At 44.0% G+C, this 27,705-nt stretch overlaps 2 protein-coding genes across 2 annotated transcripts in view; one reads left to right on the plus strand and one right to left on the minus strand.

The window, feature by feature from the left end:
- LOC133933466 (histone H4-like) overlaps positions 1-27,705 on the plus strand; it is a 744,890-nt gene that overhangs the window by 484,958 nt on the left and 232,227 nt on the right. The gene's annotated exons all lie outside the window — the stretch shown is intronic.
- Positions 14,169-15,576, minus strand: LOC133933454 (transcriptional regulator Myc-like). Its single transcript, XM_062380569.1, has 2 exons — positions 15,303-15,576; positions 14,169-14,951 (listed from the first exon to the last, which is right to left on the minus strand). Exons 1-2 carry the CDS (start codon positions 15,574-15,576, stop codon positions 14,314-14,316), a joined length of 912 nt encoding a protein of 303 aa, XP_062236553.1. The 3' UTR covers positions 14,169-14,313.

Genomic DNA, 27,705 nt, shown 5'->3' on the forward strand with positions numbered 1-27,705 from the left:
AACATAGGCAGTGTAGTTATCGACAACTGGGCTCCATCTGGATCTGTTGACCGTATCATGGGCCGCAAACAGATTTAGACAATGGTGAAAACACAGCAGTGGAAAGGACTTTACATTCAGGATTTCAACGAAAGGGGCAGAGGGATCGTTACGACACGCACATTTAAGGCTGGTGAGGTTGTCTGCGACTACCATGGAACTGTTGTTAGCAGAAAGAAGGGCGAGGAAATTCACAAAATCACCAATGAAAAGGAGACTGGCTATATCTTCTTTTTCTGGAACAGCAAAGGACAGGCAATGTGCATTGATGCCCACTCAGAGACTTGTCATTGCCACCCTGGGATGCAGACGGTTGGCAGGCTGATCACTCCAAAAGAAAATCCAACATAAGGCCCATGCATTTTGCTGTTGACATGGATGGAGAAGAAAAGGATATCATCCTTTTCCTCGCAAACACGACTTTACTGGTGGATAGGGAAGTTATGTTTGACTATGGAGTCAACAAGAACTCTTTTAACAGAGAGGGTGCAAGTTTTGAATGGCTCGACGACTAGCAAATATTGTCTCTGTACTTTTAAAACACAATTACAGTAAAGTGTTTTGATGCTAATACAAATAATTTGCTGTACTCTTCATCTTCTCATAATATTTCAACTCATTTTAAGCATTCAGTATGGGGGCCTGGCTGGCAGGGGGGCATTGTTGCAGACACCTGAGTGTTCATGTCACTGTCCTGCTTATTTATTTAATTTTCAAGAATAAAAACAGTGTTCCAACTGTGTATACGTCTTTACGTATTTATTTTAAGAAAAAAAATGTTTTCCATTATTGTACAATACAAAACAGTGTAAATAATGTCGACATTTATAATTAATTTTGTACATTTGCATACACTGTTCGCCATATGCTGAAGAGGGATTTTCTTTTAAATGGAAAAATAACATTAATTTAGGTAAGTTAACTTTCTGGGAAGATGTGAGTGACCCAGACTCGTGACCTCAGATGCTTTTTTCTATTTTTAAACATTAATTCTAGAATTTCATCACTTGTGATGAAAAATCCACAGTGGGTTGACTCCCACTTCATGCCCAGAAAAGTGCACTAAAATCGGCCTGGGAAGAGGGGCTGAAACCCTGGAACTGGCAGGCAACCCCTGTATATAATAAAATTCACTCCTCTATTCCTGGCTCCGTTCTCATGATGTGTCTGTCTCCCTCCCCTGCAGCTGGGGTCTTATCCATTTAATACATTTACAAATGTGTTAGACTCAAATTCACTTATTTGGGGAATCTCAACACGTCAGCTGACATTCCCAGGATAAGTGAATTTGATCTGAGGATCCTAAGATTGTACCCGAAAACCCAGTCGGGAAATGAAAGAATCATTTCTGTTTCCTTGACTGAGCCTATGCATCAGTCCTGATGCGTGGCCACGAGAAAATGAACGAATCTCTCCCGAGTCCTTGTAGGGATTCGTTCAAAATGAACAAATTTTTCACGAACGACACATCACGAATGGGGTGACTGATCCTTATAGGTGAGGAGAGGCGGTGGTCTAGTGGCGGAAACTTGGACTAGAGAAGGTCTCTGGTTCGACTCCACGGAGAGACAACGAAAGACGAAACCTGGATTGATCCATCCAAAAATCCAAGAGTCTCCCTACCCTGTCTAGTGCCCCTGAGCAAGGCACCTTACTTCTATTTGCTGACAGTCTCTGAATTTTTCCAACGGACTTGTCATTCAGCCGGTGACATCAATTTCATCAGCTTTCTCATGCCCCTAGATTGGGGAAAAGTCTACTATTTCAAAATGAACTGCCACCGCCACCAGTTTCACCACTGCTCCTGTGGAAGTGCGAGAAAAAATAAGGTTTCAAAAGTTTAGTATGGCAAAGCTGGGTGAACCTTTTCCTATGTAGGGTGGAGATGACATAATTCTGGTCTGACACTTGCCACACAAAAAGAGGTAACCACAGGCAACAGAGCTAGTACCTGATCACCTGGACTTAAGATACGAGTCTCTGATCGCCTACGACACAAACTGACGCAACGCCTTCCTCACAGATTTTGCTGTAATGTTTCGCAAAGGATAGGCAGCAGGGTATCGAGTGGATTGACACATCACCGTCAGCAGGTACAAACTCCCATTCTTAGACTTTGAAAAAAGGGCCTACACAGTCTATCAGCAAGCGCTCAAATGGGGAGGATACTGCAGGATTAGGTGACAGCGGAACAAGCTTGCTAGTTTGGTTTGGTTTACCTGTTAACTGGCAAGCGTGACATGTTTTGATGTACACTGAAATATCACTTTTTAACTGAGGCCAATAAAAATACCAAAACACTTGTTTGTACGTCTTACCTCATTTCAAGTTTGCAACACACCTGCTCTTAGAGGGCTAGGTATTACAATTTGAAATATTTCCTTACTAGAAACCCCTTGACCTTGAAGCACCCATTTTTTACCAACACCCCCTCTTGTAGGAAATACCCGTGGGCTGAACTGGACATTTCACTGGATGGGCGAGGCTGAGAGAGAAGCTCTGATAGAGAAGGATCGTCTTGCTGCTAGTTAATCAAATCACTACGAGAGACAGACAAAGGAACAATAGGCAGCGACACAACATATTCAGAAATAACTTTTTGTTCTCTTTATCAGTCTGTGCTCGGGTTACTGCACATGCTGGAAATACCTCTGGGTTAACAGGTCCCCTCATCACTGGGGTAGAACAACCTACCAGAGAAGGCAGTAGATCAGGCCATACTTTGTTTCCAGACAGATCACTCCCTAGGATGATCACCACTCCTGGAACCGGTAATGATGGCTGGACTCCCATGGACACCTGTACTTTAACTAAAGCACAAGACAACAAAAAACGATGCCCTACCTGTGAGCACACACTGTAAAAGCAACGTCTTCTCTACATCAGTCCACTGGCGGTCTCGACTTAACCGCTCAAAAAGACAAAAGAAATTATCCACAGCCTTCTCACAATTTTTGTAGTTACCTTAAATTATAATCTACATCAAAAGTATCTGTGGAAAATGCTGGCGAAACTGGAGACAACTTAAGCTCTTTAATCAGCTCCAGTTCAACCTCACGCAGCCTAGTAGTTACCTTTAATCGTTCAAACTCCCATTCTTGCTCCCTTGCTTGAACTCACTCTTCATGGGCACGTGCTTCACTTTCCTGTTTCTTCTGTTCAAATGTTATGTCATCAAAGTCAGCAACAACCTCATCTCTGGAACTAACAGAAGGGGGAAACACTGGCAAAACACCAACCTGTCCTAACTGGGCTTTTAAAGTGGAGTGCATTACTTCCTTGCGAACCGTTTTAGGAAACTCTATTTCACAATACTCTGCAATTTTTAGCAACAGCTCCCTGGTACCTTTTCCTAGCACCTCCACACTTGGAAACTGCACAAAATCCTCCATGGTAGCCATCTTTTCAAAAGAACCAACCCATATATATATATATATATCATCACCTTTGGAATACCTTTCCCCTGACTATCTGCCTAACCAATGCTAACTACCTTCTCTAGACCCTAGTCTTCATGCATTTCATGACAGGTGTTTTAAACACAAAACCAATGACCAGGTAAAGCCCCAGCTTTGCTGTTACTCACCAGACGGACATGGACGTGTACCCAAGACACAAAGTCAAATCATGTTTATGCACAAAAATAACAAACGAAAATAACAAACCAACAGACCCCCAGAGAGAGATGCTGTTTCTTATTCCTACCAGGAAAGGTAACGCCAAAAGGTAAATCCCTCTAATTAGTGCCTAATAATTAATGTAATTAGTCCCACCCATGTAAGCTCAAAGCACTACATTCACACTCTAAAGTTATCACACACCCTGGGCAACCAGTACATTATTCCAGGGGAAACTTAACCTACTAGAGGCCTATTACTTTCTCAGGACAGAAAAGAGTGAGAAACAAACCTGGATCCGGATACCGGACGAGCCCCCACTTGTTACACCTTGGCTTATGTGTGCAACAAGAAACACTGGATGGCACAAAGCCCTAACGCCTGTGTGTGTGTGTTTGCCGTCCGCGACACACACAACACTGTTCAGGAAGCCACTGCAGAGGGGCGGCACTTCAGAGCCGCGGGTTGCACACCCCTGTCTACCGCGAAAGAGCGATTTTTTTACTGCTCAGCCTTTAAATAGATGCGGACGTTAAAACATTGGGCGCGCCACACAGTTTGATAACCACTGCTCTATACAGTGGATCCCCCCCCTTGTCCGTTCCATTTGGGAGTCCCAGAGATTAACTGTCCCCCGCACCCCCTCCCCTTCCCCACACAGTATCAAGCAGAGGCGATGCAGTTGCAGGGAGCGCCAATTTGCCAATTCCCCACACAGTGATATGATAGATAATAGAAAACCGCTTCGCAGGTCAGATTACTTTTTTTTTTTTTTTAAATGCCCGTGCCGCCCCCCACGTGACCTGACAAGGAGCCGCCCCGGGCAGCTGCCCGGTTCGCCCGTGTCCAAAACCGCCACTGTCTACCATTACGGTTAGCTCCCTCTCATTGTTTGAGCAGCTCTTGCTCTGCGTTAACTCCGTGCCTCTCCCGCTGTCACCTCCGTGGGTCACCGCGTTTCCACTCACCCGCTCCGTGCTTGCCTCCGCCACTGTCGCGAGGTACACTTCCAAACAGGCACAACGCTAACGTCCGGTTGGATTTACACATAAGAAGAATAGGGTAGAAGTATCTAGAGTAAAATAAAAAAGCTGGGATGTGGTGGTAGATCTGGTGAAGGGGAGAGCCCAGTGTGCAGCCCTCTTAAATACTGGTCACCACAGGTGTGCCATATCACTGCTGATTACTAAGGTCTGACTCCGCCTACAGGAACCTGAAACACACACAAGCACAACACCACAGCAGCACAACTCCAGGTTTGTCACACAATATTATGATAACATTGCACCTTAATTTTCCCGAACATTTCCCCTGATTTATTTACATGTATAAATAGGTATTGTGGGTGGAATCATTCGCTCACAGACAAACCACTCTGAACACGCCCATTGAGGTCGTCAGAGTGAGATGGCAAGAGCAGTGAAAGAAGCCAAACTTAAGTGTCTATTCCACAAGTAAAATAAGTTTCTACGTCAATGTATTGTCCGTTTTTCGTTTAATAGAAAAATAGAGTATATTATTTTTAGCAGTCCCCTGACAGCTTTTGCTGTTTGGGGGAAATTTCGATTTTTTTTCTTAAAAGACGGACAGCACGGCAACAAACGGGAAGGAGCAGACAGCCGTAAAACAATCAGGGACAGAGCAAGAGGAGAAGATGAAGTGAAGGACGGACAACAAGAGAAAGAAAACAGACAGGAAAATGCCAGTGAGAGGCCACACGGACCAAACAAGTCCACCGCTGGTGAAACGAGGCACAGAGGAAAGAGAACAGCGCAGTACAACAAAGAGCTGACGGTGGAAGTGGAGGTGGAGGGACCAGAGAACGTGACAATGATGGATGTATTAAAGGAGGCGAAGAAACAATGTAGATACGTGGTGGGTTGCAGAGTGAGAGTAGAGAAGACTTTTGAAAATTAAATTGAAAGACAAAGAAAAGGGGGAAGGAGAAAGTAATGGACGGAGCGCGAGTTAAAGGAGCGCTGATATATACTCGCCAGAGACATAACAAACGATGATATGGTGGTGTCGTTCATAAACTGCCAGGGTACATGGAGGACATCACAATCATTTTACAGCTGGCAGAGTGGGGACTGAGGCCGGCGTCAATGATAAAACTGGGATTAAGACGGGGAATAAGCCGTGGGCGGGATGGACATAGTAGACGGAACACGGTGTTTAAAAGGTCTGCTCGCTCGCCTTCTCCACAAAGTGTGAGACTCTGAAAGGCACCGAATATTACAGAGTGATACACCACACACTAGTGCGTGTTTACAGACTGTGTATAAAACCAGGGCACATATTTAGAGAGGGCCCGGATTTCCGCTGCTTCAAGTGTCTGAGGACGTTATGTCCCACGCACAGGAGTGTATGGAGCGCAAAGAGGCCGTAGGAGGAAGAGGAGGACGGACACGAGGAGAGGAAAAGATAGAGGAGAAGAAACAACAGAGTGAGATGGAGGAGAGAGGCGAGCAGCAAAGCGGGGACGAGGAGCAGCTGGAGGAGGACGAGGAGGAACAGGACGCAGAGCAGGGGAGCACGATGGAAGAGGAGGAGGAGACACTCAGGAAAAGAGAAACGGAGGGAGGAAAGCAGCAAAGCGAGCTTGAAGGGTGAGCTGCTGAAAGGTGAAAATATAAAAAGAAAGGCAGAGAATGTATGATGGGGAGAAAGAATGACAGTATGTATGAGGAAGACATGGGTAGGAGGAGGTGGGAGAGTCTGAAAGGACAAATAAACGAGCTGAGTAGGAATTATAGCAGAGGTAGAAATAGAGAGAGAAAGGGAGAGGAGGTTAAAGGAAGAGCTAGCTAGAGAAATAAAAAGGGTCAGAAAGGGAAGCAAGCTATGATCTAGAGGAGTAGATCAGGATTAAAGACAATTTGAAGGAAATGGAACAGAAAAAGTGTGAGGGAGCGATAGTTAGAAGCAGGGCGAGATATGAACAGGGTTTTTTTAAGATTAGAAAGAATAAAGCAGAATATTCATTATTTAGAACTAGTGGAGGGGAAGGATGGAGAGAAGATCACAGATTTTGTGGGGGTATTGAAAGGGTACAAGGATTGTATAGGGATTTATTCAGGAAAGAAGGATCGATGAAAAGAGTAGCAGCCGGGTTATGGATAAGGCGAAAGCTAGGGTGAGTGATGATGATAGGGGGATGTGCGAAAGAGAGATAGGGGCGAAAGGAATAGAGACAGCGGGTTAGGAAGGAACAAAAGTCCAGGTACAGATGGGATAATAGGAGAATTTACATTGAGTTTAGAGAGGAACTGGTACCGGTGTTCAAGCTGGTCTCATCAAAATTTCTCTGAAATATTACTAAAAGTAATCCACTAAAAATCTGTATGAATTCGACATAATCTTCTGTCAGACGGTTTGTCTGATATTTTGTTGTTAGTTTACTTTTAATTGATTCATTTTGTTGTTATGGTTGTTACTATGGACGCTTCCCTCGCTGCCACCATAGGCCGGCACTCACATATAAGAAACCGCAGTTTAAAACTCCCAAACCGGGACCATTGTGTTATAGATGCGCAGGACGTTGACGGGAACTTTGTGCTGGAACGAGTGAGCGTCCTGGAGCTCTTTGAAAAACGTATCCTTAGCATTACAGCTAACCGCTAGCAGGGGCGTGTTGGTCTGTTCAGCCTCAAAGCCATTGGCTAGCAACGGACAGGGAAATGAGTGATTGACAGCAGGCACGTGCACAGACATTTTGGTATTATGCTCAAACCCCAGAGAAGGGCACCAATCGCCCAAATTATTTATGAATTTAAAAACAATAATAATAAATAAAAAACACAGTATGATGTTTTCAACTCATACATTTATTTTTGTTAACAAACTAACTCAAATTATCAAATTGAATAAATAAATGAATAACAGGCAAAAACAGACAAAACACTCTGACAGAGTTGAAGCATAAGCAGCATTACACTAATAATATACCACAATATACCTCACCAGACTGTCATGTAGCTCAACTTAAGACCTACCTTTCATTTCAATTATAACGATTTTAAATGAAACAAAACTAGTGAACTTGTCTAATGTGTAGAAAAGTAAAACTTCCTTTAAATTCTCTGCCTGTCTGTCTGTCTGTCTGCTTGTCTGTATCTCTCTCTCTCTCTCTCTCTCTCTCTCTCTCTCCATTAAACATGACACACGTCAGTAAGCATCTGGACAAGGATTTGAAATCACGGATCTCGTGAGTTTTTTGTTTGTTTATTTTTTAGGAAACGTCGGACCAGTTGCGACGTAATGTTTTCAAAGCGGCGCTAACGTTGTGGTTAATTTATCACCAAACAACGTCGGGGGATCTAACAAACAGCGTTATTACCTGTTTGGCTGATGCTGCGGGTCAGAGAAGAAGTGGCTGCAGCCGATTGACGCTCAGCTGCATGAGGTAGAGGAGGAGGAGGAGGAGGAGGGAGGGGCACGGCGGGGACTTGTGAGCGCCGCGGAGCATGTCGGGGCGAAATTCTCACAAGAACTCCAATAAATGCCCCGTCAGATATCAAAACACATTTGGGGGGAATTGATGACAGAGACTAATTTTTATTCTTAAATATTGATGAATAAAGAAAAAACTGGGCTCCAGCAGAAAGGGGCACTTTTCTCATCCAGGGCAAAAGGACCAGTGATTGAGCACCACCATGGGTCTATCTGTGCACGAGCCTGATTGACAGGCTTGCTGGCCAACTAGTATCCCTCTGACATGTCCTATGATAGAGATACAAGCTCATAGGCTAGCAATAGCCGTGACAGCGGAACACCACGTGGTGTCTTGTTTACCTTTTTTTTATAGGGTTACGTAACTTTAATAACGCCAGAACCTGCTAAAGCCCCATGTAAGCGCTGGAACCTATGTATTACTATAAGTAATTGTTATTTAGATTCTGATTGAAACCGGGAAAATTAGGTAGTGAATTGAAAACATTGAGTGTTTTATAGATATCTACATCAGCAAACCGGAACATGCCCGGATAAACTGGGACGTCTGGTCTCGGTGCTGCCGAACATCCGCCTGGAATTATTCACCTCCCTGAGTTTTAGAGGTTTTCTTCTTTCTACCGAGTCCGGACGCCGAATGGCGGAAAACAGCAGAGAGAGGGTTCGACCGTCCCAGGAGAAGAGAGGGAAGAGCTGGGATATGTCACAACGGTAGTTAGCTAAAGAGGAGACAACGTGAGAGCAAACAAAGTGTATGTTTTTACTCTGCAAATTAGCAACGATTCTCATCTACTATTCGAAACGCTTCGTCAACATGTCGCGCGATGGCGCTGCAGATGTTGTGTGGGTTCAACTCCACCGACTGAGAATGCAAACGAGTGAGAACGCATCACTCGCCCGACGGTCACACTCATCGTTGACAAGTGAGTAAGTTGTTTATCGTTAACTGCAAATGAAACTTAAAGCAAAACTCAGCTCCATGAAAGTGATTCATCAATGCGACAGTCTGCATGTATTGATTATTCAAATTCTATTTGCACAGGCTGCTCGTTTAATGACAACCCTCCACTGTGCATGTCTCCATCACGTGCACACTACAGAAGGGTTAATTAGATATGCTGTAGGTAATAATAGGTGGTCAGGTAAGTTACGAAAATATATTAGCATGCTGATTGAGGATTGTTCATCTCTTCATCTAGCCTATTTCTATTCATTTATCCATCATTTGTAAAATATTTTTTAAATTAGATTCCAATTGGCCATCTATTTATATCTCTGGCATTGCTTTAGTGTTTTTTTTAAACGCTTTTTTCTCATCTTATTCTACAGAACAATGCCACGTGCACATTTCAGCCCAGCCAATGTAGAAGGAAAGGCTGTGTACATTTGCAAATACTGTGCAAAGACCTATGTTAAGAATGACACAAAGATGCAGAAGCATGTAGTCAAGTGCCCAAAGTTTCCTCAGGGCTCAAATCAGCCTATGACAAAACAAAATGTTTATATTTATGTCTGTATATGACAAGGTAAATACAGTTAGTATAAATTACCCACACAATTTCCAGTTTATTCCTGTTAATTCCCGTATATTCCTGTTAAGTCCCATGGAAAGTTTCCAATTTTGAATATTTCCGGAATTTTTCAACCCTAATCCTGATCACTATCTGCAGCTGCAAGTTTTTAATAACTGTTAATTAGTTCATAGGTGTTTTATAGCAACCTAGGTTTTGTCTGTTTCCCCTCAGATTGCTCTATCTGTGATGTTGCTGACACTTTGCGCTGCCTCCAGGTTCACTGCCCGGCAGCTGTATGAAGCCGCACATCTGTATGAACAAGCTCTAACCACTCGTCCTTTGTTGTCTTTCCCAGCAGAGACAGGACGAGGACGCATCATGCCGCTGGATTCAAGTTTAGCGAGTAAAAACTATGACCTGGACTACGACTCCCTGCAGCCGTATTTCCACTCTGACAACGAGGATGACGCGGTGAACCAGAGCATCGTCTGCGGCGCTGACTCCATCATCATCCAGGACTGCATGTGGAGCGGCCCCTCCTTGGTTTCCCCGTGTCCGAAGCAGGGTGCAGGGACGCCGCCGAGCAAGGACCTGGATCCGGACACGCCGCCCAACAGCAGCAGCTGTAGTGAATCAGGTGGGTGGTGAACGTCTCGCCGTGCAGGCCCACCCCTCTGTGCTGCTTCCCTCTGAGCGTGCATGTGGCTGTGCATCACACACACACACACATCTCCATCACAACCGCTGATGAGGAGGAGCAGAGCCTCAGTATTGTTTTGATGCATGCAGTCTGCAGACAGGCGGTAGAGCCATGCTGCCATGTCATGTTGTAGACAGCTGTAAGATCAGCAAGATGCATGTTAAGCAATCCACGCCTATGCGGGGTAGGGTTAGCCCCCCCCACTCCTATGCGGAGGAGTGGCCGGAGGAGTGGATTGCCCGACGTCAGACACCGAGGACAATGACAAGAGAAGGATTGGAGGAGCCTTTCGGGAGCGCCAGAGGAGGCTGAAGCTCAAGTTGAGCCTTGTCGCGCTGCGGGACGAGATCCCCGAGGTGGCCAACAACAAGAAGGCGGCGAAGTCGGTGATCCTGAAGAAGGCGACAGAGTGTATCTACAGCATGCAGTCAGACGAGCAGAGACTCCTCACACACAAAGAGCAGCTGCGGAGGAGAAGTGAACTTTTAAAGCAGAGACTGGCACAGATGCAGGGCTGCCATGCTTGAAGTCTGAATCAAGACTTTTTGGCCTTTTGTTTTTTAGGCAAGTTCAAGACTTGGGGGGTGTAAAGTTCTTGTTGCATCCAAATGCTGTTTTGAAATCTCATTTGATTTCGAAGTTAAAACTGCCTCAATAGAAGTTATGGGTCGATTTAAATATTTCAAAGTTTATTTTTATTAATAAAGAATTAAAAATAGGGCCGTCCTGTTGGGGGTCCAAACAAAAGTATAAATGTTTATGTTTTTATATATAATTTATATTTCCTAAAAATAATTTTTTGGGATCTCAATTGTCTGGATGTTCAGACCCAGTGTTTGATTTTTTTTATTATGTTCATAGCTTCTTTTTGAAATATAAAAAATGTTCCTCTTGAATTTGTGTCCTTGTTCTTGCAGTGAAAACACACACACACACAAGCTCCAGGTACATGTTGGAGGTGGAGTGTGGGTACAACAGAGAGAGGAGACAAACCACCTCCATGATAAAAGCATCATGAATGACGTCCAATTCTGATTTAATATAATATTGGATATTAATTATCAAATACGTATTATGAAATAAACGGGGGGAAAAAGCAGTTAGTTAGCGCTTCATCTCTGTCTGTACAGGATGCCTTCAGATACTGGGCTGACTGTAGGTCATCAACATTTCAATTGATCATTGATCAAAAACGGTGTGTAAGGTTTGCTATGCCTGTCAATCACTTAAGGATCAATTAACCATGTTTTCAATATTAAAAGGGAAGCATCTTTAAATGTTTAAATTTGAATTACAGATTTTTGTTTAGAATGTAAACAATGCAAACAACATCAAAGAAGAATTGAATACTCTAAGATTAAAGACATTGTGTGTCTTTGATGTGTCATGCAGCTCTTGACTTAATCATTGCCTATAAACTAGCGTTTGATCATTCTGAGCATCTCACAGCTTTGAGAGAGAAAGATTTTTGATAAACAATATCAGGCATCTGCTCAACGACAGAATCAAACAGCAAGATTACTGCTGATTCAACCTGATTCAACCCCAGGAAGAAAGAGCAAGTTGTCCCACCATGTCACGAGAGGGACAACGCTCAATATGAACAAGGGTGGAGAGTCCAGGCCTGCAATGACCTGCTGGAGACCCAACAACAGTTGGAAAAAGAGAAATCCCTGAATGACAGCTCATCCATAGGAAAGGAAGATCTAGGTCACCCTTATACAAGCAGAGGAGGATGCACAGGGACTCTAGAACTACCAGCTCCATAGAGCATCGTTTCTCCTGATTGTTTCTATTCATAGTTTCTCCTCATCGTTTCTCCTCATCGTTTCTCCTGATCAATTCTCCTCGTCGTTTCTCCTGATCGTTTGTTCTGATCGTTTCTCCTCATCGTTTCTCCTGATCGTTTGTTCTGATCGTTTCTCCTCATCGTCTCTCCTCATCGTTTCTTCTCATCGTTTCTCCTGATCGTCTCTCCTGATCGTTTCTCCTGATCTTTTCCCCTGATCGTTCCTCCAATCATTTCTCCTGATCGTTTCTCCTCATTGTTTCTCCTCATCGTTTCTCCTGATCGTTTGTTCTGATCGTTTCTCCTCATCGTCTCTCCTCATCGTTTCTGCTCATCGTTTCTCCTGATCGTCTCTCCTGATCGTTTCTCCTGATCGTTTGTTCTGATCGTTTCTCCTCATCGTCTCTCCTCATCGTTTCTGCTCATCGTTTCTCCTGATCGTCTCTCCTGATCGTTTCTCCTGATCTTTTCCCCTGATCGTTTCTCCTCATTGTTTCCCCTCAAAGTTTCTCCTATCATTTCTCCTGATTGTTTCTCCTGATTGTTTCTCTTCATCCTTTCTCCTCATCCTTTCTCCTCACTTAGATGAGAGCAAAGTCTCCAATGAGATCCAAATCATCAAGCAGAAGTTCAACCTTTTACATGAGACATGACCTAAAGTGATCACAATCAGAAGTTTACTTATAATAATACTTGATATTTATGATTGAGTTCATGTAATATTTGAGTTTTATCAAGATGCTGCAACGGAATTAATTGATTATTGATCAGAAGCAGCAGGTGTGTTTGAGCAGGAAGGTTTAGGGATGTAGGTTCAGCCTGGTATCTATATTTCATATATTATTTTTACACTTTTTGATTTTCATGAAGATGCTGCACTGATACATGTAACTGTAAACCAACATGTTTTACTTTGCTGCAAATTTCATCTGAGACGTAGCATGAAGTGATTAATGATCAGAATCAAAGCAGCAGGTATGTTTAAACTAAGAATGTAAACTTCACCTGGTTTGGTTTGAGAGGTTAATATCATACATTGAGTTGTATTATGATGCTGCACTTATGAATGCAACTTTAAAAAAACCTGTTCAACTTTCCTGCACCACAATTATGTTGTGTTTCATATTAAACATGACATGAAGTGATCATTGATCAGAATCAGACACAGCAGCTAAGTTCGAGGAGGAAGGTTTATTTGACTGTTTAAAAAATGTAAACTTGTTTATTTTGATAAAATCCTATATTATTTGAGTTCTATCATGACTCTGCACTTAAGAAAGCAACCTGTTTATCTTTCAAACACTACATCTGTGTTCTTATGAATCTGAGACTTGACTTCAAATGATTTGACAGATCTGTCATACAAGCTATTTTAGTCCAGTGACCTGAAGCTCTCAATGGTCAAGAGGCAAATCCTGTGAGACATTAGTTTTGTGTAACACCAAATACATTTCAACTGTTTCTGGTATATTTATTGTGTATCTGAATAAATAAACAGGAAACAAAGGAGGGATATGGTTGTTTATTATAATGCAATGCCTTTATTAACAGGCTCTTCTAAAAACAGGTAAGGTGGCCAAATGACCTGATGGTCTTCAAGACCCTGCATCAAAACTGCGTCACCACATTAACCTGTTAATCAGAACTGGACGTCATTCATGATGCTTTTATCATTGAGGTGGTTTGTCTCCTCTCTCTGTTGTACCCACACTCCACCTCCAACATGTACCTTGAGCTCTTTTGAACGTACATCTACTCATAGCAGAACCTTTGATGGAATGTGTGTTTGTGTGTGTGTTTTTCACTGCAAGAACAAGGACACAATTTCAAGAGGAAACATTTTTTATATTTCAAAAATAATCTATGCACATAATGGATAAAAGCAAACACTGGGTCTGAACATCCAGACAATTGAGATCCAAAAATAAATTTTCTTAGGAAATATAAATTATATATAAAAATGTATATTTTAGTTTGGACCCCCAACGAGACGGCCCTATTTTTTATATTTTATTAATAAAAATAAACTTTTAAATATTGAATCCAACTATAATATCTATTGAGGCAGTTTTAACTTCGAAATCAAACGAGATTTCAAAACAACTTAATCCGTTTTTTAATTTCCATGCAACAAGAACTGTACACCACCCAAGTCTTGAACTTGCCTAAAAAACAAAAGGCCAAAAAGTCTTGATTCAGACTTCAAGCACGGCAGCCCTGCATCTGTGCCAGTCTCTGCTTTAAAAGTTCACTTCTCCTCCGCAGCTGCTCTTTGTGTGTGAGGAGTCTCTGCTCGTCTGACTGCATGCTGTAGATACACTCTGTCGCCTTCTTCAGGATCACCGACTTCGCCGCCTTCTTCTTGTTGGCCACCTCTGGGATCTCGTCCCGCAGCGCGACAAGGCTCAACTTGAGCTTCAGCCTCCTCTGGCGCTCCCGAAAGGCTCCTCCAATCCTTCTCTTGTCATTGTCCTCGGTGTCTGACGTCCGGGGGCTCAGACACTTGCGGATGCTGCTGGTCTGTTTGAGGACCCTGCTGTGGCCGCCGCTGCCTCCACCTCCTCCTCCACCGCTGCTGCTGCTGCTGCTGCTCTCCAGCTTCAGCCTCCTGACAGCCGGCTGCTTCTGCCTCATGGATGGATGGGCAGTGTAATCATGCTTGTGGGTGGAGACATCAAACCTCTTCAGCACGAGCGGGCTGGGGGGCCTTGTCTCCAGCGGACTTGGGTAGCACCGTTTCACCGCCTGCCTCTTCTCCACTGGGACCACGTCAATCCCCTCCTCTTCCTCCTGGTCCTCCTCTTCCTCCTCATCATGATCCTCGTCTCCATTCTCATCCTCTGCAAAAGAAAAAGAAAAAAGAAACACTCTGCTCCAGCACCAGCATTCCTGACTTAAATGTATGTCACAGCAGTGGGGGTGGGGGGGGGGGGGGGCTAACCCTACCCCGCATAGGAGTGGATTGCTTAACATGCATCTTGCTGATCTTACAGCTGTCTACAACATGACATGGCAGCATGGCTCTACCGCCTGTCTGCAGACTGCATGCATCAAAACAATACTGAGGCTCTGCTCCTCCTCATCAGCGGTTGTGATGGAGATGTGTGTGTGTGTGATGCACAGCCACATGCACGCTCAGAGGGAAGCAGCACAGAGGGGTGGGCCTGCACGGCGAGACGTTCACCACCCACCTGATTCACTACAGCTGCTGCTGTTGGGCGCCGTGTCCGGCCCCAGGTCCTTGCGCGCGGCGTGCAGGGAGGCGAGCCGCTCGGACACCACCTTCTCCAGCTTGGCCGCGGCGGAGAAGCCGCTCCACATGCAGTCCTGGATGATGATGGAGTCAGCGCCGCAGACGATGCTCTGGTTCACCGCGTCATCCTCGTTGTCAGAGTAGAAATACGGCTGCAGGGAGTCGTAGTCAAGGTCATAGTTTTTACTCGCTAAACTTGAATCCAGCGGCATGATGCGTCCTCGTCCTGTCTCTGCTGGGAAAGACAACAAAGGACGAGTGGTTAGAGCTTGTTTATACAGATGTTCGGCTTCATACAGCTGCCGGGCAGTGAACCTGGAGGCAGCGCAAAGTGTCAGCAACATCACAGATAGAGCAATCTGAGGGGAAACAGACAAAACCTAGGTTGCTATAAAACACCTATGAACTGATTAACAGTTATTAACAACTTGCAGCTGCAAATAGTGATCAGGATTAGGGTTGAAAATTCCGGAAATATTCAAAGTTGGAAACTTTCCATGGGAATTAACAGGAATAAACTGGAAATTGTGTGGGTAATTTATACTAACTGTATTTACCTTGTCATATACAGACATAAATATAAACATTTTGTTTTGTCATAGGCTGATTTGAGCCCTGAGGAAACTTTGGGCACTTGACTTCATGCTTCTGCATCTTTGTGTCATTCTTAACATAGGTCTTTGCACAGTATTTGCAAATGTACACAGCCTTTCCTTCTACATTGGCTGGGCTGAAATGTGCACGTGGCATTGTTCTGTAGAATAAGATGAGAAAAAAGTTTGTAAAAACACTACAGCAATGTCAGAGATGTAAATAGCTGATCAATTGGAATCTACTTTAAAAATATTTTACAAATGATGGTTAATTGAATAGAAATAGGCTAGATGAACAGATGAATAATCCTCAATCAGCATGATAACATATTTTCGTAACTTACCTGACCACCTATTATTACCTACAGCATATCTAATTAACCCTTCTGTAGTGTGCACGTGATGGAGACATGCACAGTGGAGGGTTGTAATTAAACGAGCAGCCAGTGCAAATAGAATTTGAATAATCAATACATGCAGACTGTCGCATTGATGTATCACTTTCATGGAGCTGAGTTTTGCTTTAAGTTTCATTTGCAGTTAACGATAAACAACTTACTCACTTGTCAACGATGAGAGTGACCGTCGGGCGAGTGATGTGTTCTCACTCGTTTGCATTCTCAGTCGGTGGAGTTGACCCCACACAACATCTGCAGCGCCATCGCGCGACATGTTGACGAAGCGTTTCGAATAGTAGATGAGAATCGTTGCTAATTTGCAGAGTAAAAACATACACTTTGTTTGCTCTCACGTTGTCTCCTCTTTAGCTAACTACCGTTGTGACATATCCCAGCTCTTCCCTCTCTTCTCCTGGGACGGTCGAACCCTCTCTCTGCTGTTTTCCGCCATTCGGCGTCCTGACTCGGTAGAAAGAAGAAAACCTCTAAAACTCAGGGAGGTGAATAATTCCAGGCGGATGTTCGGCAGCACCGAGACCAGACGTCCCAGTTTATCCGGGCATGTTCCGGTTTGCTGATCTAGATATCTATAAAACACTCAATGTTTTCAATTCACTACCTAATTTTCCCGGTTTCAATCAGAATCTAAATAACAATTACTTATAGTAATACATAGGTTCCAGCGCTTACATGGGGCTTTAGCAGGTTCTTGCGTTAGTAAAGTTACGTAACCCTATAAAAAAAAGGTAAACAAGACACCACGTGGTGTTACGCTGTCACGGCTATTGCTAGCCTATGAGCTTGCATCTCTCTCTGATAGGACATGTCAGAATGATATGGTGTTGGCCAGCAAGCCTGTCAATCAGGTTCGTGCACAGATAGACCCCTAGTGGTGCTCAATCACTGGTCCTTTTGCCCTGGATGAGAAGTGCCCCTTTCTGCTGGAGCCCAGTTTTTTCTTTATTCATCAATATTTAAGAATAAAAATGAGTCTCTGTCATCAATTCCCCCCAAATGTGTTTTGATATCTGACGGGGCATTTATTGGAGTTCTTGTGAGAATTTCGCCCCGACATGTTACGCGGCGCTCACAAGCCCCCGCCGTGCCCCTCCCTCCTCCTCCTCCTCCTCCTCCTCCTCTACCTCATGCAGCTGAGCGTCAATCGGCTGCAGCCACTTCTTCTCTGACCCGCAGCATCAGCCAAACAGGTAATAACGCTGTTTGTTAGATCCCCCGACGTTGTTTGGTGATAAATTAACCTCAACATTAGCGCCGCTTTGAAAACATTACGTCGCAACTGGTCCGACGTTTCCTAAAAAATAAACAAACAAAAAACTCACGAGATCCGTGATTTCAAATCCTTGTCCAGATGCTTACTGACGTGTGTCATGTTTAATGGAGAGAGAGAGAGAGGGATACAGACAAGCAGACAGACAGACAGACAGGCAGAGAATTTAAAGGAAGTTGTACTGTTCTACACATTAGACAAGTTCACTAGTTTTGTTTCATTTAAAATCGTAATTATTGAAATGAAAGGTAGGTCTTAAGTTGAGCTACATGACAGTCTGGTGAGGTATATTGTGGTATATTATTAGTGTAATGCTGCTTATGCTTCAACTCTGTCAGAGTGTTTTGTCTGTTTTTGCCTGTTATTCATTTATTTATTCAATTTGATAATTTGAGTTAGTTTGTTAACAAAAATAAATATATGAGTTGAAAACATCATACTGTGTTTTTTATTTATTATTATTGTTTTTAAATTCATAAATAATTTGGGCGATTGGTGCCCTTCTCTGGGGTTTGAGCATAATACCAAAATGTCTGTGCACGTGCCTGCTGTCAATCACTCATTTCCCTGTCCGTTGCTAGCCAATATGTGAGTGCCGGCCTATGGTGGCAGCGAGGGAAGCGTCCATAGTAACAACCATAACAACAAAATGAATCAATTAAAAGTAAACTAACAACAAAATATCAGACAAACCGTCTGACAGAAGATTATGTCGAATTCATACAGATTTTTAGTGGATTACTTTTAGTTTTATTTCAGAGAAATTTTGATGAGACCAGCTTGAACACTGGTACCAGTTCCTCTCTAAACTCAATGTAAATTCTCCTATTATCCCATCTGTACCTGGACTTTTGTTCCTTCCTAACCCGCTGTCTCTATTCCATTCGCCCCTATCTCTCTTTCGCACATCCCCCTATCATCATCACTCACCCTAGCTTTCACCTTATCCATAACCCGGCTGCTACTCTTTTCATCGATCCCTTCTTTCCTGAATAAATCCCTATTCAATCCTTGTACCCTTTCAATACCCCCACACAATCTGTGATCTTCTCTCCATCCTTCCCCTCCACTAGTTCTAAATAATGAATATTCTGCTTTATTCTTTCTAATCTTAAAAAAACCCTGTTCATATCTCGCCCTGCTTCTAACTATCGCTCCCTCACACTTTTTCTGTTCCATTTCCTTCAAATTGTCTTTAATCCTGATCTACTCCTCTAGATCATAGCTTGCTTCCCTTTCTGACCCTTTTTATTTCTCTAGCTAGCTCTTCCTTTAACCTCCTCTCCCTTTCTCTCTCTATTTCTACCTCTGCTATAATTCCTACTCAGCTCGTTTATTTGTCCTTTCAGACTCTCCCACCTCCTCCTACCCATGTCTTCCTCATACATACTGTCATTCTTTCTCCCCATCATACTTTCTCTGCCTTTCTTTTTATATTTTCACCTTTCAGCAGCTCACCCTTCAAGCTCGCTTTGCTGCTTTCCTCCCTCCGTTTCTCTTTTCCTGAGTGTCTCCTCCTCCTCTTCCATCGTGCTCCCCTGCTCTCCGTCCTGTTCCTCCTCGTCCTCCTCCAGCTGCTCCTCGTCCCCGCTTTGCTGCTCGCCTCTCTCCTCCATCTCACTCTGTTGTTTCTTCTCCTCTATCTTTTCCTCTCCTCGTGTCCGTCCTCCTCTTCCTCCTACGGCCTCTTTGCGCTCCATACACTCCTGTGCGTGGGACATAACGTCCTCAGACACTTGAAGCAGCGGAAATCCGGGCCCTCTCTAAATATGTGCCCTGGTTTTATACACAGTCTGTAAACACGCACTAGTCTGTCGTGTATCACTCTGTAATATTCGGTGCCTTTCAGAGTCTCACACTTTGTGGAGAAGGCGAGCGAGCAGACCTTTTAAACACCGTGTTCCGTCTACTATGTCCATCCCGCCGACTGCTTTTTCCCCGTCTAAATCCCAGTTTTATCATTGACGCCGGCCTCACTCCCCACTCCGCCTTCTTTAAAATGATTGTGATGTCCTCCATGTACCCTGGCAGGTTTATGAACGACACCACCATATCATCGTTTGTTATGTCTCTGGCGAGTATATATCAGCGCTCCTTTAACTCGCGCTCCGTCCATTACTTTCTCCTTCCCCCTTTTCTTTGTCTTTCAATTTAATTTTCAAAAGTCTTCTCTACTCTCACTCTGCAACCCACCACGTATCTACATTGTTTCTTCGCCTCCTTTAATACATCCATCATTGTCACGTTCTCTGGTCCCTCCACCTCCACTTCCACCGTCAGCTCTTTGTTGTACTGCGCTGTTCTCTTTCCTCTGTGCCTCGTTTCACCAGCGGTGGACTTGTTTGGTCCGTGTGGCCTCTCACTGGCATTTTCCTGTCTGTTTTCTTTCTCTTGTTGTCCGTCCTTCACTTCATCTTCTCCTCTTGCTCTGTCCCTGATTGTTTTACGGCTGTCTGCTCCTTCCCGTTTGTTGCCGTGCTGTCCGTCTTTTAAGAAAAAAAATCGAAATTTCCCCCAAACAGCAAAAGCTGTCAGGGGACTGCTAAAAATAATATACTCTATTTTTCTATTAAACGAAAAACGGACAATACATTGACGTAGAAACTTATTTTACTTGTGGAATAGACACTTAAGTTTGGCTTCTTTCACTGCTCTTGCCATCTCACTCTGACGACCTCAATGGGCGTGTTCAGAGTGGTTTGTCTGTGAGCGAATGATTCCACCCACAATACCTATTTATACATGTAAATAAATCAGGGGAAATGTTCAGAAAGAAAAAATTAAGGTGCAATGTTATCATAATATTGTGTGACAAACCTGGAGTTGTGCTGCTGTGGTGTTGTGCTTGTGTGTGTTTCAGGTTCCTGTAGGCGGAGTCAGACCTTAGTAATCAGCAGTGATATGGCACACCTGTGGTGACCAGTATTTAAGAGGGCTGCACACTGGGCTCTCCCCTTCACCAGATCTACCACCACATCCCAGCTTTTTTATTTTACTCTAGATACTTCTACCCTATTCTTCTTATGTGTAAATCCAACCGGACGTTAGCGTTGTGCCTGTTTGGAAGTGTACCTCGCGACAGTGGCGGAGGCAAGCACGGAGCGGGTGAGTGGAAACGCGGTGACCCACGGAGGTGACAGCGGGAGAGGCACGGAGTTAACGCAGAGCAAGAGCTGCTCAAACAATGAGAGGGAGCTAACCGTAATGGTAGACAGTGGCGGTTTTGGACACGGGCGAACCGGGCAGCTGCCCGGGGCGGCTCCTTGTCAGGTCACGTGGGGGGCGGCACGGGCATTTAAAAAAAAAAAAAGTAATCTGACCTGCGAAGCGGTTTTCTATTATCTATCATATCACTGTGTGGGGAATTGGCAAATTGGCGCTCCCTGCAACTGCATCGCCTCTGCTTGATACTGTGTGGGGAAGGGGAGGGGGTGCGGGGGACAGTTAATCTCTGGGACTCCCAAATGGAACGGACAAGGGGGGGGATCCACTGTATAGAGCAGTGGTTATCAAACTGTGTGGCGCGCCCAATGTTTTAACGTCCGCATCTATTTAAAGGCTGAGCAGTAAAAAAATCGCTCTTTCGCGTTAGACAGGGGTGTGCAACCCGCGGCTCTGAAGAGCCGCCCCTCTGCAGTGGCTTCCTGAACAGTGTTGTGTGTGTCGCGGACGGCACACACACACACACAGGCGTCGGGGCTTTGTGCCATCCAGTGTTTCTTGTTGCACACATAAGCCAAGGTGTAACAAGTGGGGGCTCGTCCGGTATCCGGATCCAGGTTTGTTTCTCACTCTTTTCTGTCCTGAGAAAGTAATAGGCCTCTAGTAGGTTAAGTTTCCCCTGGAATAATGTACTGGTTGCCCAGGGTGTGTGATAACTTTAGAGTGTGAATGTAGTGCTTTGACCTTACATGGGTGGGACTAATTACATTAATTATTAGGCACTAATTAGAGGGATTTACCTTTTGGCGTTACCTTTCCTGGTAGGAATAAGAAACAGCATCTCTCTCTGGGGGTCTGTTGGTTTGTTATTTTCGTTTGTTATTTTTGTGCATAAACATGATTTGACTTTGTGTCTTGGGTACACGTCCATGTCCGTCTGGTGAGTAACAGCAAAGCTGGGGCTTTACCTGGTCATTGGTTTTGTGTTTAAAACACCTGTCATGAAATGCATGAAGACTAGGGTCTAGAGAAGGTAGTTAGCATTGGTTAGGCAGATAGTCAGGGGAAAGGTATTCCAAAGGTGATGATATATATATATATATATGGGTTGGTTCTTTTGAAAAGATGGCTACCATGGAGGATTTTGTGCAGTGTCCAAGTGTGGAGGTGCTAGGAAAAGGTACCAGGGAGCTGTTGCTAAAAATTGCAGAGCATTGTGAAATAGAGTTTCCTAAAACGGTTCGCAAGGAAGTAATGCACTCCACTTTAAAAGCCCAGTTAGGACAGGTTGGTGTTTTGCCAGTGTTTCCCCCTTCTGTTAGTTCCAGAGATGAGGTTGTTGCTGAAGAGGAAGTAGCTGCTAGATCAAGGTTAAAGGGCAAGTTTTTTCCTTTCTGACTTTGATGACATAACATTTGAACAGAAGAAACAGGAAAGTTAAGCACGTGCCCATGAAGAGTGAGTTCAAGCAAGGGAGCAAGAATGGGAGTTTGAACGATTAAAGGTAACTACTAGGCTGCGTGAGGTTGAACTGGAGCTGATTAAAGAGCTTAAGTTGTCTCCAGTTTCGCCAGCATTTTCCACAGATACTTTTGATGTAGATTATAATTTAAGGTAACTACAAAAATTGTGAGAAGGCTGTGGATAATTTCTTTTGTCTTTTTGAGCGGTTAAGTCGAGACCGCCAGTGGACTGATGTAGAGAAGACGTTGCTTTTACAGTGTGTGCTCACAGGTAGGGCATCGTTTTTTGTTGTCTTGTGCTTTAGTTAAGGTACAGGTGTCCATGGGAGTCCAGCCATCATTACCGGTTCCAGGAGTGGTGATCATCCTAGGGAGTGATCTGTCTGGAAACAAAGTATGGCCTGATCTACCGCCTTCTCTGGTAGGTTGTTCTACCCCAGTGATGAGGGGACCTGTTGACCCAGAGGTATTTCCAGCATGTGCAGTAACCCGAGCACAGACTGATAAAGAGAACAAAAAGTTATTTCTGAATATGTTGTGTCGCTGCCTATTGTTCCTTTGTCTGTCTCTCGTAGTGATTTGATTAACTAGCAGCAAGACGATCCTTCTCTATCAGAGCTTCTCTCTCAGCCTCGCCCATCCAGTGAAATGTCCAGTTCAGCCCACGGGTATTTCCTACAAGAGGGGGTGTTGGTAAAAAATGGGTGCTTCAAGGTCAAGGGGTTTCTGGTAAGGAAATATTTCAAATTGTAATACCTAGCCCTCTAAGAGCAGGTGTGTTGCAAACTTGAAATGAGGTAAGACGTACAAACAAGTGTTTTGGTATTTTTATTGGCCTCAGTTAAAAAGGGATATTTCAGTGTACATCAAAACATGTCACGCTTGCCAGTTAACAGGTAAACCAAACCAAACTAGCAAGCTTGTTCCGCTGTCACCTAATCCTTCAGTATCCTCCCCATTTGAGCGCTTGCTGATAGACTGTGTAGGCCCTTTTTTCAAAGTCTAAGAATGGGAGTTTGTACCTGCTGACGGTGATGTGTCAATCCACTCGATACCCTGCTGCCTATCCTTTGCGAAACATTACAGCAAAATCTGTGAGGAAGGCGTTGCGTCAGTTTGTGTCGTAGGCGATCAGAGACTCGTATCTTAAGTCCAGGTGATCAGGTACTAGCTCTGTTGCCTGTGGTTACCTCTTTTTGTGTGGCAAGTGTCAGACCAGAATTATGTCATCTCCACCCTACATAGGAAAAGGTTCACCCAGCTTTGCCATACTAAACTTTTGAAACCTTATTTTTTCTCGCACTTCCACAGGAGCAGTGGTGAAACTGGTGGCGGTGGCAGTTCATTTTGAAATAGTGGACTTTTCCCCAATCTAGGGGCATGAGAAAGCTGATGAAATTGATGTCACCGGCTGAATGACAAGTCCGTTGGAAAAATTCAGAGACTGTCAGCAAATAGAAGTAAGGTGCCTTGCTCAGGGGCACTAGACAGGGTAGGGAGACTCTTGGATTTTTGGACGGATCAATCCAGGTTTCGTCTTTCGTTGTCTCTCCGTGGAGTCGAACCAGAGACCTTCTCTAGTCCAAGTTTCCGCCACTAGACCACCGCCTCTCCTCACCTATAAGGATCAGTCACCCCATTCGTGATGTGTCGTTCGTGAAAAATGTGTTCATTTTGAACGAATCCCTACAAGGACTCGGGAGTAACGAGTCCTCTGAAAGAGAGATACGTTCATTTTCTCGTGGCCACGCATCAGGACTGATGCATAGGCTCAGTCAAGGAAACAGAAATGATTCTTTCATTTCCCGACTGGGTTTTCGGGTACAAACTTAGGATCCTCAGATCAAATTCACTTATCCTGGGAATGTCAGCTGACGTGTTGAGATTCCCCAAATAAGTGAATTTGAGTCTAACACATTTGTAAATGTATTAAATGGATAAGACCCCAGCTGCAGGGGAGGGAGACAGACACATCATGAGAACGGAGCCAGGAATAGAGGAGTATTTTATATTTTATTATATACAGGGGTTGCCTGCCAGTTCCAGGGTTTCAGCCCCTCTTCCCAGGCCGATTTTAGTGCACTTTTCTGGGCATGAAGTGGGAGTCAACCCACTGTGGATTTTTCATCACAAGTGATGAAATTCTAGAATTAATGTTTAAAAATAGAAAAAAGCATCTGAGGTCACGAGTCTGGGTCACTCACATCTTCCCAGAAAGTTAACTTACCGAAATTAATGTTATTTTTCCATTTAAAAGAAAATCCCTCTTGAGCATATGGCGAACAGTGTATGCAAATGTACAAAATTAATTATAAATGTCGACATTATTTACACTGTTTTGTATTGTACAATAATGGAAAACATTTTTTTTCTTAAAATAAATACGTAAAGACGTATATACAGTTGGAACACTGTTTTTATTCTTGAAAATTAAATAAATAAGCAGGACAGTGACATGAACACTCAGGTGTCTGCAACAATGCCCCCCTGCCAGCCAGGCCCCCATACTGAATGCTTAAAATGAGATGAAATATTATGAGAAGATGCAGAGTACAGCAAATTATTTGTATTAGCATCAAAACACTTTACTGTAATTGTGTTTTAAAAGTACAGAGACAATATTTGCTAGTCGTCGAGCCATTCAAAACTTGCACCCTCTCTGTTAAAAGACTTCTTGTTGACTCCATAGTCAAACATAACTTCCCTATCCACCAGTAAAGTCGTGTTTGCGAGGAAAAGGATGATATCCTTTTCTTCTCCATCCATGTCAACAGCAAAATGCATGGGCCTTATGTTGGATTTTCTTTTGGAGTGATCAGCCTGCCAACCGTCTGCATCCCAGGGTGGCAATGACAAGTCTCTGAGTGGGCATCAATGCACATTGGCTGTCCTTTGCTGTTCCAGAAAAAGAAGATATAGCCAGTCTCCTTTTCATTGGTGATTTTGTGAATTGTCTCGCCCTTCTTTCTGCTAACAACAGTTCCATGGTAGTCGCAGACAACCTCACCAGCCTTAAATTTGCGTGTCGTAACGATCCCTCTGCCCCTTTCGTTGAAATCCTGAATGTAAAGTCCTTTCCACTGCAGTGTTTTCACCATTGTCTGAATCTGTTTGCGGTCCATGATACGGTCAACAGATCCAGATGGAGCCCAGTTGTCGATAACTGCACTGCCTACGTTGGCAGTCATCCCCTTCCATCCCTGCTTTCGTACCCATGCGTCGACTCGGTCTTTTGCTGGCATACGCCGACTGAATTGTTCTGTCAAAATAAATAACAAGTTTTGTTAGTCATGAATACAATAATAGAAATCTTTGATTTGTGCAATCAGTCTTACTTGAAAGTAATGTTAAATATAAATAAATAATAATACATACAAAAAAATTAAATAATAAGTACTCACCACGGGTATGATTTACACGCTTTTCAAATTGAATCTTCCGCCAGTGTGTGTAAAGCTTCTGCTCCCAGTCTTGAGAGACATTCCTGCGCTCTTTCACTTGTGGCTGTTTCCCACTCAGTGTAACAGGGTGTTTTTTCAGGAGTTGATTTAGTGCCTCATGGAACCTGACCTTTTCATTTTCCCCTGGAAGCTTGTGCAAATGTATCACTGGCTGTTTCAATGAAAGGTCAGCACAATGGTCACCATGGTTGGAAGACTCATCAGACGGATGAATAGGCCCTTCTCCAAACGGCTCATGACTGTTGCCTTCTCCGGAAGGCCTGGCACTACATAAAAATGAAAAATAGTGAGATTAGAAGAAAAACAACTGCTTTCGATATAGATAATGGTGTGCTTGACTATGTAGGCATTGTCTTGACAAATATAAAATATGCTCACCTTGACGCCTCAACCATCTTGGCCAATATATCAGCGCCCTCCACAACTGGCCCCCGATTTTTCGATCGATAGTGTTTTGCAGCTGTGTTGACAGAATGGACCAGGTAGCCAGCCACCAATGCCTTCTTTGGCTCATCCGAGCGGTTAGCTTCCGTCTCAAATGTTCTCCGCACAGTCTGGCTGTTCACATGGGGGAGGTTGTGCTTTTCATGCAGGCGGTCCAGGTCAGCGGTTGGGTTGTTGATTTTCTTCCCCGTTGAGGAGACAAAGAAAAATTCATCACCATCCTTGTCATTCCATTCATCCTGCTTGCGTTTCCCTTTGGCAGCAAGGTGTTGTGGTCGCACTCTTGTGTAGTACTTTTCAAACCACTCCTCCTCCTGCTTCGACAGGGCAATTCCAACCACAAAATGTGCTGCATATATGATTGTATGTTCAGCTTCTTGTTTCCGCCCAAGCCATTCGGCGAGTTAGTAAATGTAATGGCTTAACTGTCAAGGGAAATCTATCAATAGAGGACAGTAACACTCACCTTCATGTTCTCCACCACACATGGCCTTTGACAGTGCTTCAGTATGACGATTGCCTCCAGATAGTACAGCACAAATGTGCACTGAGAAGCCGCCAGGGGGAGGGGGGGTAGAGCAGTCACCAAGTTGATTCATGATGTTCAAAATTCCTTCCTCAGCTTTCTCAAAAATGGCCCAGCAGTCACGAGGACTAAGAACATCTTTATCCATGAACATGGCATGCCTCTTTGATACAATCTCTTTGCTCACTTGCTTAGAAAGCATACTCTGCACAGAGCCAATGTAATCCACGAAATCAACGCAGCCATTGCAGAGCGCCTTGTCATCCTGTCTCAGATTGGTCAATGCAGTGTTGTAATCCAAGAATCTGTAAGGAGGAAGGAGATGGATTTAAGTTATGTACATGCAATAACAAGTTTTTATGTGTATAGTGTAAACTGTTGACATAGTAATAAAACAAAAGTACCAACCTTTTCAAGCACTTTAGGTAATTGACTGAAGTCTGTGCCCTGTAGTTTGCCTCCGACTGTTTTCTTGTGTAGCTTAAGAGCTTCTCTCTGTCCCTGACAAACTTCAAGGATGGTTCGACAGGGTCGGCATAATAAAGGTACCGAGAAACAGTCAACCTCCTGTTTGTACTTCGTATTTTCCAAATTGACCCGTAGGTGTTCGGCAAAGCCCTGAAGCAGTGGATGATCTATAGAATGCTTTTCCAGAATCCCCATTTCGTTCGCTTTCTTCAATGAGGTTCTGGCCTTGTAAGCTGTTTCCCGGTTACATTGAAACAGTTCACCGCTGCTAGCAGATTCCACGTCAGATGACCCTGCCTCTCCGGATGGCTCACCAGTTTCTGCGACAAACCTTGGATTCCCTTGGGGCAAAGGTGTAGGCTCTCCGGTCACAAACAAGTGATGACTTTTCAGCTCCACAATCAGTCTTTCGAGTGGATTTGAAGATGAGATAATGCGTCTAAGAACTTTATAGCTAAAAGCCCGTCTAGTCTTCAGGAGGTCCAACACATCACTCTTGGCCTTTTCAACCACCTCTTCTCTGTCTGATTCTTCTGAT

This window comes from Platichthys flesus, chromosome 22, assembly GCF_949316205.1.
Source record: "Platichthys flesus chromosome 22, fPlaFle2.1, whole genome shotgun sequence".
Taxonomy (NCBI): domain Eukaryota; kingdom Metazoa; phylum Chordata; class Actinopteri; order Pleuronectiformes; family Pleuronectidae; genus Platichthys; species Platichthys flesus.